The sequence below is a fragment of the Polyodon spathula genome, chromosome 23 (genome assembly GCF_017654505.1).
Source record: "Polyodon spathula isolate WHYD16114869_AA chromosome 23, ASM1765450v1, whole genome shotgun sequence".
Taxonomy (NCBI): Eukaryota; Metazoa; Chordata; class Actinopteri; order Acipenseriformes; family Polyodontidae; genus Polyodon; species Polyodon spathula.
In genome coordinates, this window is record NC_054556.1 from 15,732,471 (window position 1) to 15,744,723 (window position 12,253).

The 12,253-nt window shown below is 38.6% G+C and overlaps 1 protein-coding gene across 1 annotated transcript in view; it reads right to left on the bottom strand.

Moving 5' to 3' along the window:
* The window catches only part of LOC121297749 (metabotropic glutamate receptor 7), a 171,666-nt gene extending 160,639 nt beyond the window's left edge, over window positions 1-11,027 (bottom strand). The window contains exon 1 of the mRNA XM_041224222.1: window positions 10,805-11,027. Coding sequence (XP_041080156.1) covers window positions 10,805-10,916 — 112 coding nt within the window. The 5' untranslated portion in view covers window positions 10,917-11,027. The remainder of the gene's footprint in view (window positions 1-10,804) is intronic.
* Between the last annotated feature and the right edge of the window lie 1,226 nt (window positions 11,028-12,253).

Here is a 12,253-nt window from a genome sequence, read left to right on the forward strand (position 1 = left end):
ATTCTTTTGTATATCTGCTTGTATGTTTAGGATCATTGTCTTGCTGCATGACCCACTTTCGGTTCAGCTTCAGCTCCCGGGTGGATGGCCTGACATTCTCCTCTAGAATCTTCTGATACAATGCAGAATTCATGGTTGTGTCAGTGATGGCAAGCTGTCCGGGTCCTGAGGCAGCAAAGCAGCCCCAAACCATCACACTCCCACCACCATGCTTAATGGTTGGGATGAGGTTCTTCTGTTCAAATGCAGTGTTTGGTTTTCGCCAAACATGTTTCTCATTGAGGCCAAAAACTCGTCTGTCCACAGAACATTGTTCCAGCAGTCTTGTGGATCATCTATGTGCTCTTTGGTGAACTTCAGATGGGCAGCAATATACTTTTTAGAGAGCAGTGGTTTTCTACTGGCTATCCTTTCATGAACACCATTCTTGTTCAGTCCTTTTCTGACAGTTGAGTCATGAACACTTAGATTAGCCAAGGTGAGAGTGGCCTGAAGATCCTTGGATGTTACTCTAGAGTTCTTTGTGACTTCATGATTTTCTGGTTTGTTCTTGGAGAGATTTTGGTAGAGTCTCCTGGGTAGAGTAACTGTGGTCTTGAACTTTCTCCATCTGTCTGACAGTGGACAGTGGAGGCCGAAATCCTTAGAAATGGTTTTGAAACCCTTTCTAGACTGATGAGCATCAATAACTTTTTCTGAGGTCCTTAGAGATCTCTTTTCATCGTGGCATGATGTGTTTCCAGAGAGAGCAAACTCACAAAGTTTCTGCTCTTTTTATATAGAGTGGGGCCACCCAAACTCACCCCTGAAGATCTACCTAATTATTTAAACACCTGTTTCTAACTGTCCCGTTAATTAAGCTGATAAAAGTAGGGGTCCACTTACTTTTTCACATACCCTGAATCTTAATTACTCATTGTTTGTCTAATTTGTGCATCATTTTGTTTCAAAAGACGTGGAATTGGATAATATAAACCCTACTGGATATTTTGCTTCAAGAAGGCTATCATGGTAAAACTATGGAATTTCCAAAATTATCATTGGGGTTCACAAACTTTTTCTCGCCACTGTAGTTGTATCTGTCAGCAACAAACATCTTGTACAGCCATGTTTACATATGCCAGTGGGACACACTTGAAAGTGAAAATCAGACTCGCTCATTTCCATCAGCAGTCGATCAAGACCAGATTGATTTCAATTGTATCTCTGTCAGACCCAATTAGGATTGTGGGCTGGTTCAACTCGATCTTTTCAACTAGAGTTGTTGGTGGAAGTTTCTTAATGAGCATCTGATGTGTTTTACAAAACCACGATACATATAGGCAATATTTGACTTTTGTATTATGTGGATTGGATCATATCTTGAGGATTAATGGAACTGGCTACAAACCCAGTTTGGTGTGGCCCCAGAACAACACACCCTCCCCATAGGAGTGTTTAAAGAAATAGGCTTGTAACCAGGAGATACACAGTTCAAATCCCACCTCAGCCACTGACTCATTGTCTGACCCTGAGCAAGTCACTTAACCTCCTTGTGCTCCGTCTTTCGGGTGAGACATTCTTGTAAGTGACTCTGCAGCTGATGCATAGTTCACACACCCTAGTCTTGTATCAAGCAATGTAAATGACACATCACCACACTTTTTTTTTTTTTTAATATATCATAAACTATCAGACCTTAAAATAAGATTTTTATTGGTCATCCATAATAATTTTAGAGGTTTTTGTCTCCTATGATGTCTGCCCTTTTCAGGTCAGCTACAATAGCAAGTCATTACTTACGATTGGGAAGTCCATAGCCTAGCAAGGTTAGGGGACACTGAAGAGGCTGATGACTAATCTGTTAATAAATCCATCTGGGGGTGTTGTATGGATTTTGTGCCTCAGAGCCTGTAGTTACTCCTACCACTCATACAGAGAGACATATAGAAAAGGATTTAAATTTGGTGAAGACATTTGCAACACTCAGATTTGGAATATACTTTACAGCAATACTAATGTTTTCCAATGTCATTTACAGTAAAACCTTGATTATCCAAACTCGTCTGTTATCTGAACTGCCCATTAGTAACCTGTCTTCTTGTGTGCTGTGCTCTTCTGTCCTATAGTCATAGAAAATATGCTCCCCATTCCTTAATCTCTGGTATTCAGAGAACAGTGCAGTATTTAAAGATAAAGGGGCTGAATTTTATCTTTTTAGAAGGTTTCTTGATTGGGAGAGTCATTTAAACAATTTCACAGTTGTAATTCAAATTATCTAAACAATACGATTATCCAAATACCCCCCCTGGTCTAAAGGAGTTTGGGTAATAGAGGTTTTACTGAATTGTGGTTGTTCATGTTCTTGACACAGTTGAAATTATCTTGATGTGTTTTGAAATTTAGTAGGGACAGCCCCCAACATTTCTTATACTGTTATAAAATGGGAGTGAGGCTGTGTTTGCAAGTTTTTGCTTTTAATTTAGAGGGGCCTGAATGGCTTAGTCCTTACTCTCATCAAAACTGCATTTTCTTTTTGTCCTTTTTTTATTTAAATTTTTATTCCAATGAAATTGTTTTTTTTAGTTTTAAACTCTTAATTGTTCTAGTTCTACAAACTAGCTTTTTATCTCCATTTATCAGATTTTACAAAAGGCACTATAACAATGCAAATGGCTGTTGTAATGTTTTAATCATTTAAAAACCAGCCATACTTAATTACATCAGCTGCTGTTTAACCCTATTGATAGACTATACCGTATCTTGCTGTTAAGCATGCTATTGTGAGAGTCTGGAACCAACTCCCCAGTAACGTTGTTGAAGCTGACACCCTGGGATCCTTCAAGAAGCTGCTTGATGAGATCCTGGGATAAATAAGCTACTAACAACCAAATGAGCAAGATGGGCAGAATGGCCTCCTCTCCTCTGTAAACTTTCTTATGTTGTATTGTTAAGACTCATGTGTCCGTAATAAATCTGGTAACCTGTCAATCCTCGTAGGACCTATTATAAATCAGACTGATTTAGTGAATCTATGGTCTTGTTATGTCGAATGAATATACACAGGAGTCAATGAAGCTATGTTAATCACATTCTTACATTCATGTTACTTGATATTTGACCTATTATGGGTACTCAATCCAGCTGGTATTATCTATGGAATAGAGTAACAGTTTCTTTACAGGGAAAATGGGAGATGATGATGATGAGGATGATGATGATGATGATGATGATGATGATGATGATGATGATGATGATGATGATGATGATGATGAGTTGACAAAATCTAGAAGAATCACATTTGGTATAGCTAGAAATCAACTGACATTCAGAAAGTATGTAAATGCTTAGTAAAGCTGCAGTGAAACACTTTTAAGTATGCTTGTATCCCATCTTCAGTATTGTCAATGCACTGATGGCTGGAAATGATACTAGGAACACTAGGATGTGATTATGTGGTTAGGCTATAAAGTGATCAGCATGCTGTATAGATAGCCTAATCACATAATCCTAGCTTAACTTCTGCATTCCCCTAGTTATAAATCTGCACATGATAGCCATGTTTCCTTTCAGTTTCGCAAACAGACAATTTAGCATTAGTGCCTTTAATGGATCACAGATCTGTCCTTAATAAAAAAAAGTGATAACCTGATCAATTTCAGTGGCGTGCATCTTTTAGGGTGTTGTCTTCGTGCAGTCAGAGTAATGAGGCACTAACTTTTGATTAATTGGATGTTTATAGACTTGTTGACAGCAGGGAAAGCTTAGAAACTATCCATTACCTTTCAGCCATAATGGGCTGGAAAACTCACAGAACTATACTGCAGAGCTGGAACGCTGCGCTATAGAGCTGGAACGCTGCGCTATAGAGCTGGAACTCTGCACGCAGAGCTGGAACTCTGCATGCAGAGCTGGAACACTGCACTATAGAGCTGAAACTCTGCACTGCAGAGCTGGAACACTGCACTATAGAGCTGGAACACAGCACTATAGAGCTGGAACACTGTACTATAGAGCTGAAACTCTGCACTATAGAGCTGGAACTCTGCACTATAGAGCTGGAACTCTGCACTATAGAGCTGGAACTCTGCACTATAGAGCTGGAACTCTGCACTATAGAGCTGGAACACTGCACTATAGAGCTGGAACACTGCACTATAGAGCTGAAACTCTGCACTGTAGAGCTGGAACACTGCACTATAGAGCTGGAACTCTGCACTGCAGAGCTGGAACTCTGCACTATAGAGCTGGAACTCTGCACTATAGAGCTGGAACTCTGCACTATAGAGTTGGAACTCTGCACTATAGAGCTGAAACTCTGCACTGCAGAGCTGGAACACTGCACTATAGAGCTGGAACACTGCACTATAGAGCTGAAACTCTGCACTATAGAGCTGGAACTCTGCACTATAGAGCTGGGAACGCTGCACTGTAGAGCTGGAACTCTGCACTATAGAGCTGGAACTCTGCACTATAGAGCTGGAACTCTGCACTATAGAGCTGGAACTCTGCACTGTAGAGCTGGAACTCTGCACTATAGAGCTGGAACTCTGCACTATAGAGCTGGGAACGCTGCACTGTAGAGCTGGAACTCTGCACTATAGAGCTGGAACTCTGCACTATAGAGCTGGAACTCTGCACTATAGAGCTGGAACTCTGCACTATAGAGCTGGAACTCTGCACTGCAGAGCTGGAACTCTGCACTATAGAGCTGGAACTCTGCACTATAGAGCTGAAACTCTGCACTATAGAGCTGGAACTCTGCACTATAGAGCTGGAACTCTGCACTATAGAGCTGGAACACTGCACTATAGAGCTGAAACTCTGCACTATAGAGCTGGAACTCTGCACTATAGAGCTGGAACGCTGCGCTATAGAGCTGGAACTCTGCACGCAGAGCTGGAACTCTGCATGCAGAGCTGGAACTCTGCACTATAGAGCTGGAACTCTGCACTATAGAGCTGGAACTCTGCAATATAGAGCTGTAACTGCACTGCAGAGCTGGAACGCTGCACTGTAGAGCTGGAACTCTGCACTGCAGAGCTGGACTTACTGATTTGAAGTATCAGACCCATTCCTCTATTGGGGTATTATTAATATACTATATACGAAACCTAGGGAATCCTTAGCAATGGCAACACCATGGCTTTGGAACAATTAGTGCACAGGGGTCTTGATACAGCAGCACATAATTTCTACCCCATATAAAATGCTGAAATCGAGTACTGAAGCAAACACTGAAGAACCAATCAAACCCCAAGCAGCAGATGTTTCACAGCTCCTGAACCCTGGAGGCTAGTGCCCAGCCTGGAAAGTCTCTGCTAAGACTTATCGGGTATTTGACCAGAATAGCAGTTGCTGAAGAACGATGATCCACACTCATATGATCCTGCATTGACAGTGCTACTAGAGGAACTTCTCTGATACCATAGCTGTACCATTTTAAAGAACACCACCCTTAGAACTGCTCTGTTATAAACTGTTCTAAACCACTCACTCAGTCCCTTTGCTGGTCCACTGTAAGTATCCCTTGCTACATGTGTCTCTTAGTACATAATTAGTATTGGTAAAATCCTTGCATGAAGACACTAAAAGAAAACTGCTCTTCTAACATATTTAAGATGCAAGGCATATCTCTTATCCTCTTGTTATTTATTAAAGTCGAATTTCTAAATAGCATGAAAGATTATTTTGTTGCCTCTCCGAGGTTCTTTTGATTAAAAAGTATTCTTAAAAAAATGAGCAAAACAAAATTCAGGCATGACACAATTTGCCGTATCTAAAACCTTTTTGACATAAATAAATATATTTAGATTTTCACATAAATTAACTTTCCGTTTAAACAATTGGTTATGAATTTTTCTGTATTAGCATAGCGACGTGGGTGAAAAATATTATATTGAATTGGGAGGAAAATTATGCTGCTTAATATTTTGATTAAAAACACATTTAACAAAAAGTCCAACACATTTTTTTTTTTTTTATTTCTCTCTGTATATATTTTTTCCAAACTGTTTGATTACTTGGGTTAAAATGACAAAGTGATCATGATCCCATGGCAACCTAAGCTCTGAGCCGAGGAAAACACAAAATCCTTTGATTATATATGACAATGGCCTGTGGTTTTGGTTACTCCATATCTATCCATAACTATAAATGTTTTGTCTGGGTGAAAATGTAGTAGTGTGTTCCGGAATGGGTCTGGAAATAAAAAAAATGCCTTTGTTTTTCACTCTACTGTCTCAGTTTTTTTTTTTAAACGTATTTTATTATTATCATTATTTTTAACAGCACTTTGTAGACAGTTTGGCAAAAACAGTCACAAAAGGCTTGGCTGTGGATGGCCTTGTCTGGAAATGCTATTGGGCTTTAACGCATAAAGAACAAAGACTTTGGGGAATATATATTCAAAAAAGTTGTATCAATATAGCCCAAGGTTGTTTAAAAGCTGTACTTTCTATTGATGGGGGCTTTACTAAACCCACTTTTAACTAATACAAAATACATCACCGAAGAACTGGGCAAAGATCAAAAATGCTCAAAAATGTACAGAATATTACTTGCTGAATGTGCCTGCAGTTCTTTTTCAAATGCATTACAAACCTGGCTCATGAATACTGTCATGTGTCACATTTCAATTCATGGAGGTACTGTGTGCCGGAAATGATTTATTCATTAGTAATCGCTGCGTGCATGATTAAAAACGTATCATCAAAGAACCATAAAGCAGGACTTAAGACCAGAAGACAGATGCAATCTAAATGCTGTGCACTGCCTTACCGGGATACATGTGGTATTACAACCACACAACAACAGTGACGCCCAGTTCATGTGTATTAAACAAAACATGTAAGGGGCCACTTAAGGGTATCTTGTAGCTTGTCTAATGGTGTGTCCTACAGTGTGTCATTTAATTAGCCAGTGCCATTCCCTTTTTTAAAGACAGCTTTTTTAGAACTCAATTAAAGGTTCATGTTTAACAAAGAATAACACCATGGGCATCATACCATACCAGAGTACACCAACTATATCCGAGTGTAACATATTTAGATATGTGCACCTTTTATTGTTAACACTCCATTGTTGAGTGACTGTAAGTAAAATATTTAGCAGTTTGCAGGCTTATATTCCATATATATATATATATATATATATATATATATACACACTTACATATGCTATTTCATTTTATTCATTCTTGTTTTGTACTTATATCGTATTGAACAGGCCAGTAAGGCATTAAATTTTACACAGGCTACACACTGAAAACAGTTCACTGGCATACTGTTTTCTTAATGGCACTGTCCTCCCTCTGCACCCACTAGGAGGTTTTTTGTTTTTTTTTTCTTAAAGGAAATTGACACAAGGTTAATAGCATGCTGAATTCCCCACAGCTGTGACATGGTTTCTCTATACAGCCTGTGAGGTTCCACATTTTGCAGCAGTGCTAGTATGTACGTTACATTAATTAGTAAAGTCTTGTAAAGCCAGGCACTTTCTACAGAAGCCTATGTGTCGACCAACAATTACATTGTGGATGATGACTACAAAGCCCAAGTTTACTGCACTGCTGTAGCTATGGAGACTGAAGACTTAAACCTGGGCTGCTGGCATAAATCTTCTGTATTTCAGAAAAATGTGTGTCTGCACTTCCGGTGCCTTTGTAAAGAGAATTACAATTGCAGCTGATATAGCCTTGATCTTTTAAGAGCTGGGTCGATTTTGTCCTGTGCCTTTCCCAAGGTGCTTTCTTCAGCCTGTTTCCACACTCACCATTTAAAGAGTAGGTAGATTCAAGTGTAATTGCAATGTATATGTATTTCCCTTAATGTGTCTGATGTTTGCAGTCTTTCTGAGTGATTTCAACTCTGTGCTTATTTAGTTATTATCATCTTTCTGCTAATCTGCCTTTACCTGCCTGTGCGCTTGTCAAGGGAAGAACCAGGACTGAATTCAATCATGTGGCAATGTGAAACTCTTCCAGTCTATATCAATGTAGAGTTGAGGGTGCATACAGAGTTTAAAGGTCACGCTGTTACATGAGTTGATTGGAATTAGATAGTCTGTAATCTCCAGACAAACCCAAAGCCAAGTAAAGGTAGATTTAAGAAAATGAAACTTGGAATGATCGGAACAAAAAAATAGCAAGGAAAATGTAAAGCAAAAATCAATGAAAATAAACAAAAATGCATTTTTATTCCTGTTGAAATTCCTCTGTGTTTCCAAAGTTGAACAGTTTACTGTTCTTCTGTAGTAAAACTGTGATTAAAGCTTGTATGGGATTAAAAGGTGTGTCCTTTTACATAAAATGTTCTGACTGTAGCTCATTTGCTATTCAAAAATAATTTGTCAATGTTATTAATGCTCTATTTTGAACTGGTGCCAATATACATAATTACATAATTGCTGCAATCCACTCAGCTTTAAGACCGTGACTATGTGTTATTAACAAGACCAGGATGGGAGAACATTTCAAAATTGATGTAGTATCTAACATTTTATTTGCCTTGAGGATAGCAGAAAATAATCTTTAATTATTTGCCTTGACAAACACAGTAAAATCTCAACATAATCCAGAACCAACATTCATACAGTGATTAATAAATAAAAACTACAAATACAATTACATACTGAGACCTATACATGATTGTAATACCTTTCAGTATGATTAACTGCATGTATTGTGCTCTGCATAATTTTATTTAGCTCTAAGGATATTGTTTGGATAGTGTGATATCCTGGTTAATTCTTTCCTTATTAGAGGCATGTTGCACTAATAATGCATCTTCATAGCTTTCCTTTAACTTTTTTGCTAAGCTTCAAATACAGCCTGCATTGGTTCATGTTTAAGTAAACAATGCATTGGTTAGAAATGTCTCTACGCACGTTTTGAATATATACCCCAGTTTGCTATTAGGAATAAACATTAAGCTGTGAAAATCACCTTACTCACAGAGCTACATCACATTATATTTTCATTATTTCCCTGGACCCAGACTGAAGTGTTTTCTAATTGTAATCTGTCTCCCTTCTTGCCACTGGAAATGCAGAACTGGGTACTATAATTAAAAAGTCACTAATGAAGCGATACGCTTCATCTCAAAATTAATACTGGTTCTAGGTTATCTTGTATTAAGAAAATACTATAATAAGTGGATGTGTTTCAGTGATATACTGTAATCAGTACATAATTGCATATAACGTTTTGACTATAGGTGGGTAAAACAACACTGTAATAATGAATAGCACAATTACTTTAAAGAATAGAAATGCCAGAGCTGACACAGAGTATGTATGCCTGGTAATAATAGTTAAATTATACACCCTGCTTGCATACTGCATTTGCTTGTATTTGAAGAGCAGTGTGAGTTACTACTTGGATGCGAATCAGTCAAGATGTAAAGATGCTGTACTGACTGTGGAAAAGGAGCATCTGCAGCCAGAAGCCGAATTCACAGCAGATGGTCTTTGGAAGCTTCAGTAACTGTGATTTGAAGTCAAAAGAAGAACAGTCTATCTACTCGGCGGTTTAAGGCAGTGGGATACTGTGCAGTGTTACTGTGGAAACAAAAACGTCACAGGGCAATGAAGCTCGGGAGGTGTAGTCACCGAATGGATATAGAATCACTACCACTGGTCATAAAGACCAAGCCCAAGTAGACCAAGGGGTCACGCTGTAAAAAGAAGCTTTAAACAGATACAAACATTATTTGTATAGGTTTACACCTACACAGAAAAAAAAAAAAATAGGTCAAAAGTTATTGAAATTAAGTGCAGTAAAGTTGCACAGTCATTTTTTTCTGGTTTCCCATGTTCAGCAGTATAACAGTCTGGCCACCATCATTGCAGAGACACAGCTGCACAGCAAAATGGAAAACAAATGTCCTAACCAGAAGTTCTACATTTAGAGTACATTAATACCATGGGGTCTGTTAAATAAAGGAACTATATTGAGCATGTATCCCGATCACACAGTCTTATCAACATTTTCTCACTAGCTAGCTGACTCCGCCTGCAGCTATGCAGGTCCCTGCCTATATACCCAACAGAGCCCTTCAGGAAGCCTAACCCTATAGCTAGCCATCTAAAGCTGCAGAACCCATCCATCCTTGTACATGTAGCAGATGAGGCCTGTATCTTGAAAGTACATAAGAAACCTTTTTTTGGAGCCCAGGATTCCTGGGGTGTTTTCTGCATAGCAGGTAGTGATCACATATAAAGTCCTGACTTTATAACCAGCTTCTGTTTTATTACTTGGGGCTTACTGATGAGGGGACTGGCAGACATAGCTGACCATGGTCCTGAAGTTGACCTACCTTTGCTTAGTGTCTTCACTGCATTTATTGAATCTGTGTTTTTTATTACCCACCCAGTTACAGCACTACAATCAAGTTAAAACATGACCATTGTCTGTTAATGCTTGATCAATGGTCTACTGTTACTACCTGCAATGTTTTATTCAAGCACAACTGATACTTCATGAATCACCCTTTATGTTGAATGCTTGTAACAATATGCTTCGGCAACAGTGTATATTAAAAGTAGTTTATGTGAATCTATTGATTTTATCATTAATTATCATAAGCATGCTTTTTTCAATGTTAGAGTAAAACTGAATAAATAAAAAGTAATTCTGCCATTACCTTGTGAACTATTTCAAATGAATGAGACCCACTGGAATTAAAACATTTCCAATATTTTCTTTCAAGAAAATCCATAGTGAAAAAGCCATTACTTACATTGAAAGCTCTTTTCTCAGAATCAATAAAGCAGACTGATCAAGCCAATTCTATTACATGGTTTTGCACTTTTGTTTCGTACGCACCTGCCTCTTTGGAAATCTGGATAAAAGCTTCCACTCCTTTCTCGCCGTAACTTCCTTCAGAGGCCAGGGTTGTGACAAAATTCCACCCCATGAACTTCACAATGTCCACCATCGCCTGGGCTTGGAAGGAATCCGGAGGAACCACACGGGAGAAGAAATCATACCGCCGGTCATCGCTCAGCTCCGGGGCAGTTGAGGCATAACTTATCTGCGGGATCTGCAGGGGGAGAAGAAACATACATTTTAAATATGTCAAACCAAGAAACAGTGTGCCCCTTTTTAACACAGTTGCACTGAGAATCGAAGCTGAAAAGATTGTTACCAACAAGGGTAAGGCTTGGAACACAAGTTTAGTTTAATGCGATAACGGAATTATATATCAAGGATAGTTAGATGGAAAGTATATCTATCAAATATAACTGTTGCATATTATTTTTTTGTAATTATTCAATTAAATTTGTATGTACAATTTAAAATTGTTCATAATTTCAGTATCATTTGAATTTTCTTCAAGCCTTATTGGCACAATTGTATACTTAGGATCTAGGGGACGTCCTCCAGGTCTGATTTACTGTAAGTCTGACAAGGAGGGTTTAGACACGATTGAGAAACTACAACCACATGGAATATTATCACATGAAGCAGCAAAGCCCCTGCCTGTAGCATCAAGCTGTTTGCTCAATGAAGAACCAATCGGCTAACAGTAAAAATGCTACTTTAAAGTTGAGTGCAGTGTTTCAGTATGTTATGCTCTCCTCAAAAACAAACTCAGAACCCTAATTTTAGTAAATTATCATTTACTGTCAGTCTTGTGTGCCCATCAGACATGACATGGCAAGCGAAACTGTGCACCAATGCGACAAAAATAACAGAACCTATACTTTTGCTAAGTATCTTTCACACCACAGACGACACAGGAGCGATGCGAAATAAATAGGATTGAATCCTATATTTTGCGACTTCTCAGGAGACAACTAGGCAACTGACCAATCAGAGAACAGCTTTAAAGAATGTGATCCAGCAAGGTGAAGCAGTATCCAAACTGCTGGCGGAAACAATAATACTTGCTGTGGAAAAATCCTCAGAGCTTTATGATTAAGGCCATCACAATTATAAAGATACGGATTTGAAAGACAACATATGGGAGTCCATTTCAAAGGAACTGGATAAGCCTGGTGTGTATGATTTATTGCCATATATGTTGAAATACCGTGAAAGAAGACACTCATAATTTTGTCATATTGGTGAATATGTATCAGTCTTGATCATAGTTTTGTCAATAGCTATTTTTAATAGTTGTATAGATCTGGAAGTTTTCAAACCTGTCACATCGCCTCTGTGTCGCTTCTGGTGGGTATGGTCATGTCGCTGAGAAAGTATCTTGTCGCCCAGTCAAAAATCTCATCGCGTCTAGTGTATGGCAGCCTTAACTGAATTAATTGGATTTCT